The sequence below is a fragment of the Camelus bactrianus genome, chromosome 20, assembly GCF_048773025.1.
Source record: "Camelus bactrianus isolate YW-2024 breed Bactrian camel chromosome 20, ASM4877302v1, whole genome shotgun sequence".
NCBI lineage: Eukaryota > Metazoa > Chordata > Mammalia > Artiodactyla > Camelidae > Camelus > Camelus bactrianus.
In genome coordinates this window covers 1,797,323-1,818,398 of record NC_133558.1, presented here as the reverse complement: position 1 = coordinate 1,818,398, position 21,076 = coordinate 1,797,323, and the positions used below count along the sequence as shown (strand labels likewise).

The following is a 21,076-nucleotide window of genomic DNA, read 5'->3' as shown; positions in this document are numbered from 1 at the left end:
CACCTGCCGTCTCGCGTCCGCCCCGCCGCCAGGAACACGCATGTGCAGGGCGCGCTGGCCGCCGTCGCGCCGGCTCGCCTGGCCTGGCTGCTCGGCCGGAGCGTGTGAACTAGTGCCCCGCGGAGACGCCGGCACAGACCCCAGCCCTGGCTCAGAGGGGCCCGGCGTTCCGCCCCCACGGAAGGGTGCGCCCAGGGCCTCCCGTCTGGCTGCCGACGGGGGCGGGCGGCTGACTGTAGGGATGATGGGGTTTGACTTTTGTCTTCGTCTGACCGCCTCACGCCCTCCAGGACGCCTATTCTCAAAAGCCCCAGAAATTAATGAGTGTTGGTGAGGGCGTCGGGACGCGGAACGCTGCGGCCGCCGTGGGAGGCGGCGCGGCGCCGGGCCTCGAAAAAACGGAATTGGAACTTCCGGCCGGGCCGCAGCCCCACTTCCGGCCGCGCCCCCGGGAGTGCCAAGCCGGGACTCTGACAGCTGTGCTACCGGCGCGGCGTCACTCGCAGGAGCCACAGCGAGGAGCACCGGGGGTCGTCGGTGGGTGATGGATCAGGAGAACGTGGCTCCGCGCAGCGCGCGGCGCGAGTGAGCCCGGCGGCCGTCGTGCTCGGGGAGGCGGGCGGGTGCAGGACCGGGGGACGGGCGCCGGGTGGCGCCGGCTGTGTGCGGTCCCGCCGCCGTCAGGCTCGCGGGCGGCAGCTGGGACGGCGGGCGCCGGCGCCGGCGCCGGGGAGGGGGCGGGCGGTGAGTGCCTGGCGGGTCAGGGCCTCGGTTTCGCGAGGAGAAAGGAGGCGGGTGGCGCTGAGGGAGCGCGGCGCTGACTCCTGGGCGCCGCAGGCCGTGCGGCTGAGGGTGGTGACGAGGGCGGGCTTCACGTGTACCTCACCGCTACTGGATTTCTGCTTCTTCTTCAGACCATGTAAATCAGACTGAAAAGGTGGTAAACGTTGTCTGCAATTGAAGATTCACTGGGGGTGGGGGTGGGGGGCGGGCAAGCACCTACGGCTCCCGTTCTGGCCTGTGCCCTGCCCTCCCTGATCGGGCTGCGGTTTAGCCGGGGCCCCGCGTCTCGGCGTGTGTCTCCTCGCAGAGACCCTTGCGCTCAGCAGCCCTGTGCGCTCAGAGCGCCTGTGTCCCGGCCCTGGAGAGTTCGGTACCGGCAGTGCCCTCGCCAGCCCGCCGGAGTTTCTTGAGCAGTTTGGCCTGAGTGTGGATTATGCTAAAATACTTACGTTCTTTCAACGTGGAGCTAGCACATCAATTTCCTGCGTGGAACAAAAGAGAAATATGTAATATTTCTGCTGCTGTTGTCGGACTTTCAGAAGTCTTTGGTGGGGTCAACATCCTATTTTTTCCTGATTGGGTTTCTTGTCACGGACGATGAGGATTAAACATAATTGTACAATTTTAACGCCAGTTATCCTCCTGGTAAGCAAAAACGGTAGTGCTGAGGTTTTAGGTTATTGGCGTCATGGTTTTTAAGCGCACGCTTGAGAACCGGTTCTTTGTGTGTAACAGTGTTGTGCAATTTTAAAATAACTACTTAAAAAAATCCTATTTTTCTGCCAAGCATCTTATGATGCATTATCTTATTTTAATCCTCACATCAATCTTATGTACTGTTCCTATTTATAGGCGAAGAGAGGTTAAGACGCAGGCCCTTGGTACACAGCCAAAGAGTGGCAGAGGGGAACTTAAGGCGGCTTGATTTCAGAACCCTGTACTTGGACTATTACACATCACAGAATCCACTGTAATAGCGTTAGCCCTTCAGTGATTTCTTTGTAATCAAACGCTTCTTAAACCATGGCCATATAAACACCTTTTACTTAATTATTATTGTAATTAGAAAAACTTTTCTTTATAAACATCACACATTAAACTGTACATCAAAATACTACTTAAAACATTTTGTGGGAAATAGCTCCTCCCTCCTGAAGACCTAACTTCGTATTACAGAACCAAAGCAGAGATTATGACCATAGCAAGAAGTCGGAAGTCTGCTGAGCAGGATGTGAGATCTGCTAGTATAAACCTTAGGGTCTGACCGAATACCCCTTTTGGAGCCAGTGTGGCTAGTCTTCTTGCTCGTTTTGCAGTCTGTGTCATCTCACTTAATTGGTTTCTGCCCAAGACTAGTGTTTTGTGGTGCTTGGGCCTTGTGTTGAAACTTCTCAGATACAAATTTGGCTCTTTTCAGCCCAGTTTTTTGAGAGTGGGGGCTGAAGGTAAGGCCTTTGAGCGGTGCTGCAGGCTCTCAGGGCCGTGGATTTTTCATCCTGAAAGCCGAAAGCGCTGCCACCAGAAGCTCCTCTTTTGTTACCAGCTTCCTCTCTCCTGCCAACAACAGGGGCGTGAAAAGGAGAGTATGTACAGAAAATGCCAGCCTGCGTGGTAAAGTCACCGCGGAGAATCTCAAATCTCAAACTGTTTCCTTTATACAGATACACACATCATTTCAGTGGCTTGATTTGAGGTTCAAAATTTTATTTGAGAAATTCAAAGACATTTTGCATTTTTGCTTCTTATCATTTAGTAGTCAATCTCTTAGGAATTTAGAGAATTTAGAACACTGTTAGAGATACAGGGATGCATTTAGAAAAGAAATCATCCAGCCCCCTCTAGCCAGCCTGGGACTGTCTCCCCTTCCACTTTTCCTTTTGGTCTACATGACTTCATGCTGTGTGGCAACAGGTCGTGAGCCCAGACATGTATGGACAAGAAAACAGGTCCATTACTTTATAGTAGTGCTGTTCTCAACTGGGGCAGTTTTGCCTCTCCGGGGAACACATGGCAGCGTCAAGAGACATTTTGTCAAAAAAGGGATGGGACGAGGGGGAGCAGAGGGGGTGCACCACTAACAACCCGAGGCCAGCATTACTTCCAAATATCCTACAACGTACAGGACAGCCCCCACAACAAAGAATTGTCTGGCCCAAGATGCCAACAGTGCCAAGGTTGAGAAATTTTGCTTTACAGTTGCACTTCAGGAGTGTGTGTGTGTTTATCTGCTGGGACTGGAGGAGATACAGAATCAGAACCAACAATACTGTGTTCAACCACCAAACACTAGAATCTGTTCTGGCAGCCAGACTGACCGTCCTGCACCCTTCTCTCCCACCCTCCTGGGAGGCGAAACACAATGGCACACCCTCTCTGTTTAGCAGAGTGCTGGCAGTGATGCTGAATGGCCTGGTCACTTCGGTCTTCTAATCCTCAAGTTCCTTCACTCAGTCTTTTTCAGGTAGGCTTTGAAAGGTTGAGTCCTAGAGGCACAATTACCAGACTCTGAAGCTGTCCTTTTATATCACAATCGCACACAAAAAATGAAAATATTTCTATAGTACCCTGCGGTAAACTGAGGAAAGTGCTCAACAGTCATCTTCCCTGAGGCTCCAGTCACAGCCAGGGGTGAAGAGGTCAATATCCCCCCCATATCTCCTCCTCCATTAGGGCACACAGGTTGGAGAAGTACATAAAGTATCAAATGCTAGGAAACAACATAAAAACTTAAGAATTTTTGTACTTGTCACAGTAGCAATTCCGTGCCCCAGCACGCTAGGAAAGTCTGCTGTTCTTGTTCTTTTCTTGCCCCCTCCTTAGTATGCCTTAAAATCCCCTTAGTCAATGTATGTAGTGAGGATTTTGCATATAATTCCTGAAGCCTACAGTGACTGAAAACAGAATTTGATACTGAAGTTAAAAGACCCTATAATTTTGTAATGAACTGTGCTTGTGATACAAAAAACCTCGTTTGAAGAGAACTTAGAATTTTACAGGACTTTGGTTATAAAAGGAGCCTATGTGGAGAAGAGCACAAAATAAGAAAGTTGACTTAGTTTACGTTCTCTGAATTATTTTGCTTGCTCAAACAAAACTCCAAGAAGCTGAATGAACAGCCTGACGGTTATGAAACAATCTGAAAGAAAATCACCTGCCTCAAGGATCTCTTCCCTCCCTTTCAAAACCCAGTTAAGCTGCTGCTTTGATCGGGCCATGGCCACAAATAGGTCTTCCTGTTCAGTGGGTTGTTTGCTACAGACTTCTTTTCCCGTTCTCCAGCTATGAAATGCAGGAAATGTTTTATCTAGACACAGACCCCGTAACAGGAAAGAATTCTGAACAATCTGAGGCAGTACACTTTCGGTGGGTCACTCACCAAGTGAGGAAATCATCTCATGCTGCAAAAGCCCCTTCAGGAGTTAGTTCTGGCTGATGTTTATCAAATAGTTCACAAGGTCTATTCTTGAACACTGGTAGAGTGCATAGGCCAGTTTTCCCACTGTGGCCCCCTTATTGCCTTCCCTCATCAGCCACTTTTGGAGCATCTGGTAAACCTTTTCTTTTAGTCCATCTCGCTCATAGTCATGGTCAATTTCATCAATCTGAGATTCAGTGAAGTACAGCTTACGGGCACAGTTTTTCCAGTGCTTTCCCAGATTTTCCCTGACTGGGTCCAGGTGTTTATCAGTCAGACTAGTGCTATTACCTGCCAGATAGAAAAGAGAAGGAGGCATCAAGCTATGACCATTTAAACATTCTAGCTTCAAAAATCTGTATAAAGCAAAGAGTACCAGGGGAGACAGTGAAAAAGATAACTTCTTAATTATATAGTTGTTGACTCTGGATGATGCTTCACGTGTCCGCTAACCCATATGGAGTCTGTGTGTGAATTACAACAGGGAACCTCTTCCTCCTAGGAGATGTGACTCTGAGCCTTAGCTGATGGTTTTGAGAACAAAACCACTGCTTGGCTACTAGACTATTCTATACAACCTTAGCCAGCATCCTTTGTTTATGTTAGACCTTCCTTATGTAAAAGGGGAAACGCCATTTTTGTTCCTTTTGGGCATTTTCCACTTACATCTGGCCAGAGTTAAGGTCGCTCATTTCTGGATACCCTTCACCCAACAGTTCACTTTCCTCTCACTTAATCGAGGGAACTGAGACCAAGTGTGAGCTTGTTCAGTTATAGGGCCTTCCCTTGTCTTTTGAAGGATGAGGTATCTACACTCTTCAAGGTCTATTTTTGGATTCACCCCTCTTCCACCCCAAATGCTGTCCTCTCTTCTCCGATAGCCATGACCTCTCTCTTTCTGTTGGTTGCTTCCTTTCAGGCCTTCATAAAAATAATAGAACGAAGCAAATAAAAGTATAAAACCACCACAACACCACAAGCAAACCATATTCCTTGATCCTCATCCTACTTCAGTAAGTTGAGTGTAAGGAGAAAGACAGCCTATTTTTTTCTGCTCAAGGCCCATTCTTTCCTCAGCTCCCCACAGTGCGGCTTCTGTCATCACCAGTGGACAATGGCAGTCCGAAAACCTCCCAAGATATTTGCCAACTTTGGTCAGTACTTCATTAGGAGAGGTACCCTTGTCACCCCAGAAGTTAGGAACCTCTGCTCTGGGTATTTAAAGACTAGCCTTCAAATGGGTTAGACCAGAGATTGGCAAACCATGGCCTGTGGATCAAAAATGGCCCACTGCTCATTTCTGTAAACAAAGTTCTACTACAACACAGCCATGTTCATCGTGTACACGTTGTCTGTGGCTGCTGTTGTGCTGCAGTGTCAGCTGAGCAGTTGCAACAGAGACCTCAGGGCCACTGACGCCTAAAACATTTACTATCCGGCCCTTGATTTTCTAAAAACTTGCCAGTCCTAGGGTAATTAGAAAGCTGGGTTCTAAAATCCCATTGTTTTGGCCTCATGAGTGCTTTTCCCAGGTTGTGTTTTGGGTTTCATGTTATGAGCCTGCAGAGTGGGACCCTGTAAGAGAAAGCCCTCTTATTTTTATTGCACAGGAGCAGTTGAGGGCAGAGTCTGCTGTCTTTTACAGAAGCTTTTTTTGATGAGGACCTGAGGGAGCTGCTGCTCCTAGGTCTAAGGAGTAATGATGATGATGATGATATGATTAACACTTTTATAGATGATACTGTGGGGCCAGGCAGTGTGCTAAGCTCTTTATTCATATTGACTAGGTTAACTTTCACAGCAAATCCACGAATTAGATAGTCTAATTGTCCCCATATTAAACATTACTAGTTAGAAAGCAGTTATATGGAAGTTACAGAGCTATTTTAGAGAGGAAAGAGAGGGCAACTTTCAGGGCGAATAATGAGAGAAACACTAGGTGAGTAAGGAAGTCCAGTTCGCTATACAGTGGGTCCTTGAAGGGCTTCTTACCAAAGATATCTTGGTACTTAGAAGCTGGTTCTTCCTTCACGTTCACGAACATGCTGTCCAGGACGGAAGAACTCGTTGCACCGATCTCCATATAGTTATGGTCTCCAATCTGAATGCCAGAACTGCTGTGTATGGTATATTTTACAGACTCGTCTGATTAGAGAGAAACACGCAGTAAGTACATCTAGACCGAAAGCGAGAGAAAAAAACGTGGCAAGAGGGCACGGTTTTATGCCAAATGCCTAAGTTAACTTATTTACCCTGTGCCACCCTTGGAAGTCTTCTTTAGAAGGTGGCTGAATCACCTCGCATCCATTAGGATGGCGACTATCAGAAATACAGAAAATAGCAAGTGTTGACAAAGATGTGGAGAAACTGGAACCTCTGTGCACTGCTGGTGGGAACACAAAATAGATGCAGCCACTGTGGTGGTCCCTCAAAAAATTAAAAACAGAATTACCATATGATCCAGCAATTCTACTTCTGGGTATATACCCCAGAGAATTGAAAGCAGGGTCTTGATCAGACACTTCTACACCTATGTTCATAGCAGCATTATTCACAATAGCCAAAAAGTGGAAGCCACCCAAGGGTTCATCAACAAATGAATGGGTAAACACAACGTGGTCCATCCATACAATGGAGTATTACTCAGCCTTTTAAAAAAAAGGAAATCTGGCACATGCCATAACATGGATGAACCTTGAGGACATTGGGCTAAGTGAAGCCAGTCACAAAAGGACAAATACCATATGATTCCACTTATATGAAGTACCAGAGAAGTCAAATTCATAGAAACAAAGTAGAAGGTTGATTGCCAGGGGCTGGGAGGAGGGAAGTGAATGGGGAGTGATTGCCTGATGAGTATAGTTCAGTTTGGGAGAAGAAAAGAGTTCCTGAGATGAATGGTGGTGATGGTAGCCCAGCACTGTGCTTTTCATCACAAATGGTAGTCTTTGGCCTATATAAGATACATAAAACTATCCAAGACTCATGTCTTACCTTTGGAAAACAGCAAGCAAGTGAAAGAATATAAGCAGATACCTCCACTTCCATCCAAGACTGGATACGAGCGGACTACCGAGATTGGGGTTTGACTGGAAGATGCTCACTAGATACAAGGACCTGTCACCCAGTACTTGTGGGCAGCTGCAAGGAATCCTACCCAAATATACCTAGGCCGAGTGGTCTGATGCGGACTAGTCCAAGGTGGCAGGGTGCATTTGGCAGCTGAAGACTCCAAACAACTTGTCCTTTGCTACGTTAGAGTCTACAACAGAGCTAATGCCTACTTTATTTTCAGAAAAAAATTTAAAAATCTAACAGTGTAACTGAAAGGCCTGTTTACCTCTTGATGGCAAGGAGCTGAATGGAATGGTGGGTGTGTTTCCCAGTAGGTTGGTCTCAGGCACTGGAGTTTTATACAGGCTTGGCATATGGCCTGGATTTGGCCTATACCAAACTCTTGGACCTGCTGCTCCCAGATCCAATGGTCTTGTTCCAAACCCGTGTGGACTACATGATCCATTGCTCCAGTATAGTAAACGGGGTTGGCTGGTGAGCCCTGCTGGTTGGTGTGTTGCATTGCCGTGACTGGTTGCACCGGAACAAGCGGGGCCTTTTATCCCTGGGTTCTGAGCAGCCTCATAAGGTCTCTGCTGTGCAAAAGGGTCATGGGAGACCCTTCGTCTCTTCTCCTCCTCTCTACTGTAAGCTGCGTTCTGTCTGGGCTGCTCTTTTGTGCGCCTGTCCATACGGCTGCCATACAGGTGGTAGTTGGCTTCCTCCTGGAGTTTACTCTGCAGGCTGAGCTCATTCTCCTCCTGCTCATGCTCCAGGGAGGGAGCAAACCAGGACTCCTCCACAGGACCTATCCTGAATCCCTGTGAACTGTGCAGCGAACTGGGCTGTTCTGTGGCTGAAAAGAAATGATCAGTGTTGGAAAGCGTTTATGAAACATAAAGAAGCAAAACAAAACCTGAGTGCCAGCATGGATCTGGACCTCAGAGTAACATACTGAGAACTTTGAGAACAAATAGAAAGTGTTTACGAGGCAGTTTTCCCCCTATGGATCATGTAGGTAATATGCAGTCGCCCCTGCCTGGCAGTGGCAGAGCACTAGAGGAGTTAAACAGGCAACAGAAAAGGGGCTGTTGTGGGAACGACCAAGGAAGAGCAGAGGAAGTGTCTCCCTGCTGGGATGCAGTGCTGCAGAATCAGCGTGGCCGCCCCTCCCTGCTGAGCACTTCCCACGGAGCCTTTCATTCTTTAAAAGCCTTACAAGAGTAGGAGTAATTATCACGATGATGGGTGAGGCTTACAAGAAGTTAAGGAACAGACAGCTTGTGAGTGGCTTCAGCATCTTACACTCTGCCTTCCCTTTTGTTAGTGAAAAAAGTGTCCCTGCCTGAATCGGAAACCAGCCTCTCTGCGTGTACTCGGGATCTTGTCGTCACTGACCTTCTCAAGGACTTTGCTCCCACATACATCCCTTTCTTTTTCCTGAGTTGTCACTTCCTCCCCATCAGATACATTACACTTCTTGTGTTCAAGATAACTGTAAGATTTGGGTGAACATGTTGTTACTTAATATTTCAAATATATGTACCTTAACTCCAAATATATATTCCTTTAAGGCAGGTATTCAGTTTAATAGCTTCTTCTGTTTCTCATATAATCGTAAATGGCATTTTAGACAGTAGATGAATGAGCAGACAAATAAGTGAAAAAGTAGATTTTCAATCACTGTGTAAGTTACCCGAATTGGACCTGCTTGGAGGTACTGCTACACAGTCAATTTGGAGAGACTGCATTCTCTTCACAATTGCGTTTTGGCCTGGATATTCCTTCTAAAATTAAGAGAATAAAGATATACTTTAGTAAACAGCAGAAAATAGTTGCAGGAAATTGTTATAAGAAGAATGAATTTTTCAGAAGGCAGAAATTTCACATAGCTCTTACCAGGGGTAAATTAAAAAAAAAAAAACACCTTTTTTCCCAATTAGCCAAAACAATCTTAAAAAAGAATAGCTGGAGGGCTCAACTTCCTGATTCCGAAACTCACTACATCGGTACTGGCCTAAGGAAAGACATGCAGAGTGTAACAAATCCAGAAATAAACCTTGCTCATATGGCCGATTGATTTGACAAGGGTGCCAAGACCATTCAGTGGGGGAACACTGGATAGCCACGTGTAAAAGAACGAAGTTAGATCCCTACCTTTCAACATACACAAACAGACAAAAACTAACTCAAATGGATCAAAGACCTAAACTTAAGAGCTAAAACTAACTATAGGAAGAAAACAGGGGAAAAACTTCATGACATTGGATTTGACGGTGATTTTTTTGGATGTAACACCAAAGCACAGGCAACAAGGTAAAAATAGGTAAGTGGGCTACATCAAAATTAAAACCTTCTGTGCATCAAAGGACACAGAGTAAAAAGACAACTGACAGAACAGGGAAAAAAATTTGTAGATCATATAAATATAAGGGATGAATATCCAGACTATATGAAGAATTCCTATAATTCAACAACAAAAAACACAACTGAATTCAAAAGTGGGCAAAGGAGTTGAATAGGTATTTCTCCAAAGAAGACATAAAAATGGACAATAAGCACATGAAAAATGCTCAAAAACATTAGTCATTAGAGAAATGCAAATCAAAACCACCATGATGTATACCACTTCACATTCATTAGGATGGATATGAAAACAAAACAAAATCCAGAAAATGAAAAGTGTTAGAGAAACTGGAACCCTTGTGAACTGATGGTGGAAATGCAAAATGTGGTAGCTGTTATGGAAAACAGTTTGATGGTTCTTCAAATATTCAATATATAATTATGCAATCCAGCAATTCCACTCCTAGGTATACACCTCAGAGGATTGAAGGCAGGAACTCAAAAAGATACTTATACACCAGTGTTCATAGAAGCATTATTCATTATAGATAAAAGGTAGAAACCACCCAGGTATCCATCAACAGATGAAAAAACAATCAAAATGTGACATACGCATATAATGGTGTATTATTCAGCTTTAAAAAGTAATGAAGTTCTCAAATCCCCAGTACCTCCATTAAATAAATAAATAAAACCTAATTACCTCCCCCTCAAAAAAAAGTTAAAAAAAAAGGGGGGATGAAGTTCTGATACATGCTACAAAATGGATGAACCTTGAAAACATTATGCTAAGTGAAATACGCTAGACACAGACAAACACGGTATGAGCCCTTGCCTATGAGGTCCCTAGAAGAGTCAGATTCATAGACACAGAGAGTACAACAGAGTCAGCAGAGGCTGGGCAGAGGCAGGAATGGGGACTTGTTTGGGACAGAGTTCCTGTTTGGGACAACAAAAGTGGAAATGGATGTTGGTGATGGTTGCACATTATGGGTGTACTTAGTGCCACTGAACTGGTTTTTTAAAATTTAAAATGGTTAAAATGGTAAATTTTATGTACATTTTACATTAAAAAAAAGAAAAACTTTTCCCCATAAAATAATACTCATTATAAAAAATATAGAAAATGTACAGAATTATCTTTAAAAAGAAACCTACACTAAAATGAAAAAAATTAACATTTTGTATTTCAAGATCCTTTCCCTAGTCATATTTTCCTTTTTCTCTTGATAGAGTGCCTGCTCCATAGGCACATGACCCAAAAGATTCACTGAATGAACATATGAATGATCTAAGGGAGAATGAATGACACAGGACACTAACTACATGCCAAGTTTGTAGCATTTTGTATATTGCTTTTTACTTAACATGATAAGCACTTTTGTTACTTTAATTTTACAAAAACAGTTGTTTTCTTTTTCCAGTTATTTTTTATTAGACAAAATGTATAAATGCAAACTTCTTTTAAAAGATTCAAACTGCAGAATCACGCAGAGCAACACTTAAATGTCACTCCTTCCAGCCCCACTCTCTTCCATTCTCTAGAGGCAATCCTTATCCAGAGTATGCTGTGGATCTTTTTATTCTCTCTGGGCATGGAAATATACAAATATACACACACACACACATACATATATTTATTTAAGATCTAAAGGGCCACACTCTATTGTTTGGTGATTTATTTTTTTTACTCACAAGTCCTGAAGATCTTTCCATGTCATTTGTTGGTTTCTACCTCTTTTAAATGACTATACAGTATTCTGTAGTTTGGATGAGTCATAATTTACTACATCTACTTAGAGATATTTGGGTCATTTCCAAATTTTAACTCTCAACAGAGGTGCAAAAAAACTCCTGAAGCCAAATCTTTGAGCACACATGTGAGTAGGATAGATTGCAAAGAGTAGAATTGTAGCAAAAGTTATGTGCTTTTAAAACTTTGATAGATACTTCACCTTTCAATAAACTTCACCAAGTTGCACTTTTACCAATACTGCACGAGACTGCGTGTCCTTCTTTTTCAGCCTTTACTGTCCATTGATGGATTCAGTTTGTTTATGTTTTGTTCAGGATTTTCACATCTATATTTTTAAGTGAAATTGTTCTGTAATTTTCGTTTCTTGTATCTTCTTTTCAGGTTTGGGACTCAAGGTTATGCTAGTCTCATAAAATGGGTTTAGGAGAGTTTCCTCTTCTCTATTATCTGGACAAGTTGTATAAAATTAGGATAATTTCTTCACTGAATATTTTTGACAGAAATCGCTGATGAAACTCTCTGGTTGTGGAATTTTCTGGTGGGACAATTTCTGATCACTGATTCAGCCTCTGAATGCTTACAGGGATATTCAGGTTTTCTATCTCTGTTTGAGCCAGTTTTGCTAACTTAGATGGTTGTCGTGTGAACGGCATGGGGGTTAGGGGTACTCACTCCTTTCACAGTCAAAAATCCAAGCATAACTTTACAGTTGGCCCTCTGTGTTGGTGGTTCCGCACCTGAGGATCCAGCCTAGCGAGGATCACGTACTGTAGCATGTATTTACTGAAAAAAATTCTGTGTATGAGTGGACCCATGCAGTTCAAACCTGTGTTGTTCAAGGGTCAACTGTATTTTTTTTTCTAGAAGTCTGTTCATGTAAATTTTTAAGTGAATTGGCAAAAAGTTGTTCAGAATCTCCTCTTACTGTCATTCTGGTGTCTGCAGGAGCCATAGTGATGCCTCTTTTTCCATTATTTCTGTCTTCTGTCTGTTTTTCTTGATCACTCATAATTAGTGGATTTTATTAGCCTTTTCAGGGACCCAAGATTTAGCTTTTTTGACTGTCTGTTACCTGTTTTCTATAGCACTGATTTATGCTCTTCCTGACTATTTATGGCTTTCTGTTTTCTTCAGATGAACGCTTGGCTAATTCATTTTTAGCTTTTCATATATCTAATCATAATACACAGTCATAAGAACATGTATATTTATATTTACTACATATATATTCACTTTACTAGTAAGTATATTCTGTAATTATTAATTTGTAGTGTTTTTGGTGTTTTTGTTAGCCTTCAATTCTAAATATTTTCTAAATTCCATTGTGATTTTCTTTTTTGACCCAAAGGGTAATTAAAAGTCTATTTCTTAACTTACAATTACATGGGATTTTCTAATTATCCTTTAAGATGAGTTTCTAGCATCAGTGAAATGTAGTCAGAGAACATTCTTCATGTGATTACAGTCCTTTTAAATTGGTTGGGGCTTGTTTTATTTCCCAGCACCTGTTCAGTTTTTGAAAATGTTCTGTACGTTCCTGAAAAGCCTTTAGAGGGAAATTTTGCAGTTATTAGGTGTAGCATCTTATATATTTCTATTAGGTAAAATGTGTTAATAATGTTCTTCAAATTTTCTATATCCTTACTGATTTTTTTTTTGTCTGTTCTATCAACTAAAGGGAAGTTTGCATTAAAATTTCCAATGATGATTATAGACTTGTCTATTTCTTCTTTGAGTTTTATCAATTTTTGCTTTGTATATTTTGAAGTCATGTATATTAAAGACAAATACGTACTTAAAGCTGTTATTATCTTCCTGGTGAAATGAAACTTATCGTCATGAGATAGTCCCGGTTGCTGCAGTAGTGCTCTTTTGCCTTAGTGACTATCTCTCCTGATGCCCTTTTGGTTACTTTCTTGGTTTGTATTGGCTGTCTCTCTTTAGGCATCCCTCAAAAGTCTGGCAATTCTTGACTGTCTGTGTGTGTGTATTTTAAAATCTCCGTTTGCCTGCCTGTTACATTTACTGTAGTGTCCATTTCATGATTATAGCAGTATGTTGCTGTTAGACTTATGACAGCAGCTTGCTTCCTGAGTGTGTAAGGAGGAGAGGTCTTTGTTCCTTTTCGTTTGTTCGTTGGTAACTGGCTTGGACGTGCCTCTCTGATCCCAAGCACCAAACTCACGGATTCATCCCTAGACAGCTGCTGCTCCCATCTGTTGTTTAGCACAAAGGAATTAGGGAGAGAAGCTAACTTTTAAAACTGACACAACCACGGCTCCCAAGTGACAGTCCCTATCAATGTCACAGGTGACCATCTGTTTCTTCTATACATTGACCCGAGACTTGCTCCTCCAGCACTTGTACTGCATTACGTTCTGGGTTAGCCATTGTGAAAAGTTCTCCCGGCACATGTCTCAGCAGGTACCGTTCTGTTGGCTTTCTCTCTTTCATGAATTCCTCAGAATGACCGGTCCACCTGTGGTGCTTTCCATTCTATTCCAGTCGTGTTGTGCTTTTGTTTCCATATTGCTATATACACTTTCTCTCATTAGTTTTAATGGACAAATGGGTCCAGTATGCCAACTTGATGCTATCTGCATAAAACTGCTCATTTTGTTCTATGTGGTTACCAAGCTAGCTCACCTCAGATCTTAGTAATAAATGATAGTGCTTTGGTTTTCATGACTGACAGTATATTGCTTTAATATTTTAACATTTTGAGCACCTGCTTTGTTACCTACCTTTAAACTCTTCACATCCTCTTCTACATTTTCTTCTAATTGATTTGAATAGAAAGGTCTAAATTTTTCTTCAATGCCTATGTGAAAAAAAAAGTACTTTAAGTTTCTTAAGTATTCTCTAAAATAAAATTAAAATATCAGTAATCTATTGTTTTTGAATTACTTACCTTAATCTGTGGGTGAAGCAGTAAAATAAATGTTTAAATGCCAAATCACTGCCTTTCATAAAGAGACTAACAAGACTAATTAATTACTACGTAGACAGAACAAAGGATAGCGTAACACTGGAAACCAAGGGCTCCTGCCTAATAGCATGTAGTTTCTCTGGCTGTAGCACAAAGCTCCACCTAATATGAGTTGATTTCCCAGTGAAAAAGGATGAGCAGACTCCTGGTTTCTGTCCCTCTGGTATATTATAGGATGGAATACTCAGAATAAGGATTTGGTATAAGGAGTTAGAACTACTGGTCTTAAAAGAAAAAGGTAACTTCCACCTTTGGGAAGATGGAATAGACAGACTTTTCCTTATTTCTCCCGCTAAGTACAACAAGAACCCCTGTATATTGTATATAAAATAAACACAAGGAGACTCTGAAAGGAGGAGAGGCAAAGGCAGACCAGCTAGGGACTTTGGGGTCTGAGGAAAGACTCAGCAGTGGGCTTACTGGGTTTTCTTTTTGCCTCATAAATTGGACGTAGACCTGAAGAAGCTGGCAATCCCACAAAAAAAGCCCAACAAAAGCCTGCTCCTTCTGGCCAGAGGACTAAGCAAGGGGCAGCCTAGCAAGACAGAGTGGTTAGTCAATAACCACTCTCCAGCCAAATGCCACAGAAAAATGTGTGACTCCACCCCCCACCCCTATCAGCAAAGACTGCCTGAGCAAAGTTAGAGACTTCTAACCTCAGGAGACAGTAACAGGGAGCTCCAGCACCCTAGCAGGGTGATGTCAGAGAAGGCCAAATAGGAAGCCAGGACCTTCCTCCCAGTCAGATGGCAGTGAGCCCCTCCAGTCCTGTCATGTCAGTGTACTACAGGGGGAGGCTGGACTTGTGTCCTCACCTTGCAGTAACAAGATGTTTCTTTCCCAGATCAGCAGAGGCCTGGGGGAGTCAGGACTTTCTCCTCCATCGCAGTGTCCATGGAAACCACGTGGACTCCCCCGGGACCCTCACCCCGACCAGTAGTAACAAGAAGCACCCCCCGCCCCATTTCAGATGCAGCAGGCCAAGTGGGGAACCTGGACTTCCTTCCACCTGGCACTAACAAGGTGGCAGCCACCCTTCCTCTGTCAAAGCCATGTCAGAAAAAGCCAGGTAAGACACAAAGCGTAAAGAAGATTCAGAATCTCCTAACAGTAAGAAAATGTACACGTTTCAATAGAAAAAGTGTTCATCATACTGAGACACAGTAAGTTCCAAACTGAGTAAAAAAGATAGTCAACAGATGCCAACCCCAAGATGACAGAGATAGTAGGATTACCCATCAGAGATTCCCAAACCACTATGATAAAAATGCTTTGATAAGCAATTATGAACAATCTAGGAAGAACTGAAAAGCTAGAAACCCTCAACAAAAAAGTAGAAGCTATAAAAGAAATGTCAATGAAACTTTAGAACTGAAAAATACAATAAGCCAAATTAAAAAGCTCAGTGGATGAGCTCAATAGTAGGATGGAGGAGAAAGAGGAAAGTCAGTGAACTGGAAGACAGAACAATAAAAATGACCCAATACGATCAAGAGAGAGAAGATAAACTGAGAGGAAAAAAATGTACAGAAGCTCAGGGCTATGTGGGGCTATAACAAATGATCTAGTACATCTGTCATCAGAATCTTGGAAGGAATGGAAACAGAGTATGGCCAAAAAAATACTCTAAGGAATAATGGCTGAAAGCTCCCCAAATTTGACAAGGGACATAACCCTACAGATTCAAAAAGCCGAGCAAAACCCAAACAAAAAACCCAAAGAAATCCATACCAAGACAAATAATAATTAAACTGAAAAATAAACACAAAGAAAAAATCTTGAAAGGAGCTCAAGAAAACGAATATCTTACCTATAAAAAAACATTTAAAATGACAGAGGATTTCTCAACTTTGGCACAATATTTCTTAAGTGCCAACAGAAGAGGAGACTGTCAACCCAGCAAAAATGGAGTCTGATAATAATGCCAGGTAGCATCAGAATTCTAGGACACCCTGCTAGTGACACAGTCGGTGTCAGAAGTAGTGTTGCCAAAAAAGACACAACAACACAGTAATGAAAAGGATAGGTAAATACAGCAGGCTTCCCCCTCTCCTCTTGAGTTTCCTAAACTATGATTGACAGTTGAAGCAAAACTGTAAGACTGATGTGTTCTGAATGTACATGGAGAAAATATTTGAGGCAATTATACACAGGGGAAGGTAATGGGAAGTAAAGGGAATAAGGGTTTTATCCTTCACTCAAACTGGTAAAATATAACATCAGTAGACTGTGATAAACTATGTATAGTAAATGTAATACCTAGAGCACCATTAGAAAAACTATACTGAGAAATACCGTAGATAAATCAGAATGGAAGTCTAAAAAATGTTCAAGAACCTGAAGGATGCAGGAAAAAGAAATTAAAAACAGAACAAGCAGAAAATAAAATAAAATGGCACACATGTGCCCTAACAGATAAATAATTACATTAAATGTAAATAGTCTAAAAACATCAATCAAAAGACAGAGATTGGCAGAATATATTAAAAAAGACCCAACTATATGCCATCACAAAAAACTCACTTTACATATAATGATTATAGGCAGCTTCAAGTAAAAACATGGTCTATCATATAAACATTAATAAAAGGAAAGCAAGGTGGTAATATTAATATCCAACTAAGTAGACTTTAGAGCAAAGAAGATTACTAGAGACAGAAACGGGCATTTAAATAATGATAAAAGTATCAATTCATTGAGACGTAACCATCCTCAGTGCACAGGCACCAAACAAAAGACATATAAAATATTTAAGCAAAAGATGATAGCACCAAGAGCAGAAACAGACAAATTCACAGGTAGAGCTGGAGGCGCGAACAGCCCTCTCCTAACAACTAAAAGAACAGTCAGACAGAAAGTCAGTGAAGATACAGAAGAACCCGACAACACCATCGACTAATTAAGGTCTGACTGAGACTTACAGAGTACTGCACCCCACAACAGCAGAATACCCATTATTTTCAAGTGCCCATAGGACGTATACAAAGATACACCATATCCTGGGCCTGAAATAAACCTCAACAAATTTGAAGGAATTGAAACATAGAGACTATGTTCTCTAACTACAATGAAATCAAGCCAGAAATCAATAACAAGTAACAGGAAAATCTCCAAACTCTTGGAAATTACAGCACACTTCTAAATAATACATAGATCAAAGAGAAAGTCTCAAGGAAAATTTAAAAATGCACTGAAGTGAACAAAAATACAACATATCAAAATTTGTGGGAGGGAGAGGGTTTAGCTCAAAGTGGCAGAGCACATGCTTAGCACGCACAAGGTCCTGGGCTCAATTCCCAGTACCTCCATTTAAAAAATAAATAAATAAATAAACCTAATTACCTCCCCCTACAAAAAAAAAAAAAAAAAGAAAAAAAATTTGTGGGACGTAACCAAACAGTGCTGAGAAGGAAATGTATGGCATTAAACAGATATGTTAGAAAAGAGAAAAGGTCTCCTATCCAAATCAGTTTTGTTGTTAGCAAAAATGAATTTTCATTTACAATCATAGGAAAAAAATGGACTTAACACAGACTTTAATGTAAATCTCTGGGATCTAACCCTGACAGTGTTCTTAGACTTAACACCAAAACTATAATCCACAACAGGATAAGTTAATGAACTAGTCTTCAAAATAAAAAACTTAGACTCTGCTAAGAGAATGAAAAACAAGCTGCGGATTGGGAGAAAATATTTAAAAACCACATATCCAACAAAGGAATACTATATAAAATAGATAAAGAACACTCTAAATTCAACAGTGAGAAAACAAGATCCAAATAGAAAACGGGCAGGACATAGAACAACATTCCACCAAAGGAGATACACAGATGGCAGACAAGCGTACGAACAGATACTCAGTGTCATTAGCCATCAGAGAAACGCTAGTTAAAACCACAGTGACATACCACTACATGCTTACCAGAACGGCTAAAATACAAAGGAACGCCACCACCAAGTGCTGGCAAGGACGCAGAGAAGCTACATCGCTCACACACTGCTGGTGAGAATATAAAATGGTACGGCCACTCTCGAAAACAGTCTGGCAGTTTCTTAAAAAAAACCGAAAAACTTAAACATGAAATTATCACATGCCATGAGTATTTATTCCAGAGAAATAAAGACATTCACACAGAAACCTGTAACATGAATATTTACAGCAGCTTTAGTCCTATGACAGGGCAGGGGGAGGGACCCTTGTGGTGATGGAGGCGTTTCTGACTGTGTCCGTGTCCGGACCCCGGCTGTAATACTGTGCTGTAGTTTGGCCAGATGTTATCACGGGGGGAAACTGGACAAAGGGCACATGGGACGTCTCTGTGTTACTTATACCTGCATGTAAATGTACAGTTATCTCAAAATAAGAATTTTAATTTTTAAAAAGTGAAGAAAGCATGAGAGAAGGGAAGAAACCACGCCAGGACAAGATTCAGGCTGACTGAGGGAACAAGGAAACAGGCAACTAGACCAAATCCCAACTCTGACCCTCTGGTGGCAGCGGGAGATGGGCTTCAGTTCTGTTTTCCCACAGCAGAAGTGTGAGAACAAAACCCTTTGCCGGCTCCTAAGTTCCTTCCTACGATTTATTTCTTCCTCCCCTGACTTTCCCCTTTCCTCTGATGTTCTTTTATCCTCTGCCTCTAGGATCCTGGCCAGTCCTCGGTGACGTAGGGACGTGAGAAGAGGTACAAGGATGTGACAAACATCCACGTCCCTCTCCTTCCCCTTCTACTATGGGCCCAATCCAGGTGAGAAATCACATGTCCAGGGGCGCCAGCTGCGCAAGGGGAGGGGAAAGAAAAGAAGCTAAGAAACAAGAAGGCCCGTGGAGACAACCCAAGTATCCACCAACAGACGAACGGACAGACGAAATGTGGCATCAGACACACCACGGGGGAGTGCGCAGCAGCAGGAGGGGAGGAGATGCTGACACAGGCTATGACATGGATGGCCCTGAAGACACTGTGCCCGGTGAAAGCAGCCAGTCCCAAAGGGACAAACACTGTATGATTCTGTTTACATGAGGTTCCCAGAGCAGTCAGACAGAATGTAGACTGACGGTTGCCGGGGCCTGGGGGAGAGGAGCGCGGGGTTATTGTTCAGTGGGCCGTTTCAGCTGGGGGAGATGAAGTCGTCTGGGGACAGACCGTGATGACGGACGTACAGCACCGTGGATGGGCTTATGCTGCTGAGCGGGATGCTTACAAGTGGTTGAAACAGTAAGTTACGTGCCGTGTGTATTTTAACAAAATTTTTAAAAAGCTAATTGTCGGGGGAAAAACCAGAAACAAGAGGACCTTAGACGCCTTCATGCTTTGGGGAGGGGGGCGTCTTTTCACTGAACAAAGTGTTTGAAATCACAAGTGGAACTCACTTTTCTAAAACCTCAAAGCAACTTCCTGTCGGCATGTTACCAGGAGCATCACCCCGTGGGGGACCGCGCAGTCACAAGGGCCGCTCTCACCAGCAAACGTTGGCCGGTCCTCTGGGTTCACGTCCCAGCACTGCTTCATAATGCCGATGACCTCCCTGGGGCAGTGCTCAATGATGTCCCCGACGCTCGGCCTGTTCCCAGATTTAATGCACACGATCAGCTGCTGCTCACAGATGGCATCTGCAAAGCAAAGAGGGACTTGAGCTGAGACTTTCTTTCAGGCCCTGCTCCTGTCAGCCAGGAGGTGACAGAACTTGGACGGTGCCACTTCTCTTTTAGTGCAGCTGCCTCATCTGGCAGGGCAGGACGGCCCCAGCACAGTGACCCGTGTGCCCCACTGCAGAGGCGACCAGACAGCACTTTTGTTGCTGCAGACGGAAGACAGGATTCACAGCAAGGCTGCCGCCTGGTAGAACGAGCGGAGTATGTGAGTAAGGTCAATGACACACTCCAGATTCCCACACCCACTCACGTGGGGCAGCGCTTGCCGTGAAGGAGCTCAGGTTAGTTAGAAACTTAAAATACGGAGTGATAATTGCTATTCAAGAAGCAAGCACAAGGGGTTCTGGTAACACACCTGTGACTGGAAGGGCAGAGCGGGCTTTGCTGCGTCCAGAAATAAGCAGGAGTTGCCCAGGTGAGGGATGAGGAAGGGGGTTCAGGGAGGGAGGTTCCCGGCTAAGAAAGCGGGACATGAGCAGCTCGGAAGTGGCAGAAACATGATGTGTCCCAGAAACGATCAGAGTGACTGGGCATGTTGACTGAGGGGAGTGAGGCGAGGAACTAGGCTAGAGAGAGAAACAAACCTGAGTCAGAAAGGGCCTGTGTTCCCTACTGAGGAGCTGGGACTTTACCCTGAAAGGCAAAGGTATCTTGGGAGGGTTTTAAATAGATGAGTGAGAAGATGGCTCCATCTGCGTTTCAGGACGAGCAGCCTGGCTGCAGTGTGAGCGGCGGCTGCGTGAGGATCCCGCACAGAAATACAGGGTGTGAACTCATAGGGTCCTGCAGGGAGAGAGAGAAGTGATGGATTCCGGATGCATCCTGAGTCGTATATACCTGGAACTCACAGGTTCTGAGTCTGACTGGACGTGGGAGATGAGGGTCAAGGCTGAATCTGGGAGGGCTGCGGTTTCTGGCTGGACAAGTCGGTGGCTGGACGGTGATGCCATTTTCTGAACATAAGAGCAAAGCTGAGTGGGCTGCGAGGGGTGTGCACTGAAGGTGAACTGGTTTGGGGAGATGCTGCTTGGGGGCTCCTCTGGTACACGGACTGGACCTGACTCACGGACAGGTGGC

The 21,076-nt window shown here is 43.4% G+C and overlaps 2 protein-coding genes and 1 long non-coding RNA gene across 15 annotated transcripts in view; 1 reads left to right on the top strand and 2 right to left on the bottom strand.

The window, feature by feature from the left end:
- The window catches only part of BPHL (biphenyl hydrolase like), a 28,129-nt gene extending 27,696 nt beyond the window's left edge, over positions 1 to 433 (bottom strand). Inside the window, exon 1 of one of the 2 annotated variants that reach the window (XM_074348020.1) lies at positions 4 to 433. The gene's annotated coding sequence lies outside the window, so the exon portion shown is untranslated. The remainder of the gene's footprint in view (positions 1 to 3) is intronic. The other variant, XM_074348022.1, reaches the window with a different exon arrangement.
- Positions 401 to 20,828, top strand: LOC123612360 (uncharacterized). Of its 6 annotated transcripts, XR_012500894.1 has the most exons (4): positions 429 to 537; positions 13,665 to 13,778; positions 15,188 to 15,412; positions 18,988 to 20,828. It is a non-coding gene; the product is annotated as an uncharacterized LOC123612360 (long non-coding RNA). The 6 variants fall into 6 exon arrangements; XR_012500893.1 differs by lacking the exon at positions 13,665 to 13,778 and having other exon boundaries at positions 420 to 537; XR_012500895.1 differs by lacking the exon at positions 13,665 to 13,778 and having other exon boundaries at positions 449 to 585.
- Positions 876 to 21,076, bottom strand: part of RIPK1 (receptor interacting serine/threonine kinase 1) — a 35,730-nt gene continuing 15,529 nt past the window's right edge. For 3 of the 7 annotated variants that reach the window (XM_074348004.1, XM_074348005.1, XM_074348010.1), the window contains 6 exons: positions 19,808 to 19,957; positions 14,099 to 14,175; positions 8,949 to 9,039; positions 7,539 to 8,108; positions 6,191 to 6,343; positions 2,467 to 4,489 (listed from right to left, as the gene is read on the bottom strand). In XM_074348004.1, the coding sequence (XP_074204105.1) occupies positions 4,203 to 4,489; positions 6,191 to 6,343; positions 7,539 to 8,108; positions 8,949 to 9,039; positions 14,099 to 14,175; positions 19,808 to 19,957 (1,328 nt within the window). In that variant the 3' untranslated portion in view covers positions 2,467 to 4,202. Of the gene's footprint in view, positions 1,266 to 1,821; positions 2,338 to 2,466; positions 4,490 to 6,190; positions 6,344 to 6,450; positions 6,626 to 7,538; positions 8,109 to 8,948; positions 9,040 to 14,098; positions 14,176 to 19,807; positions 19,958 to 21,076 lie in introns of those variants that run through there. The other 4 variants (XM_074348006.1, XM_074348008.1, XM_074348007.1 and 1 more) reach the window with 4 other exon arrangements.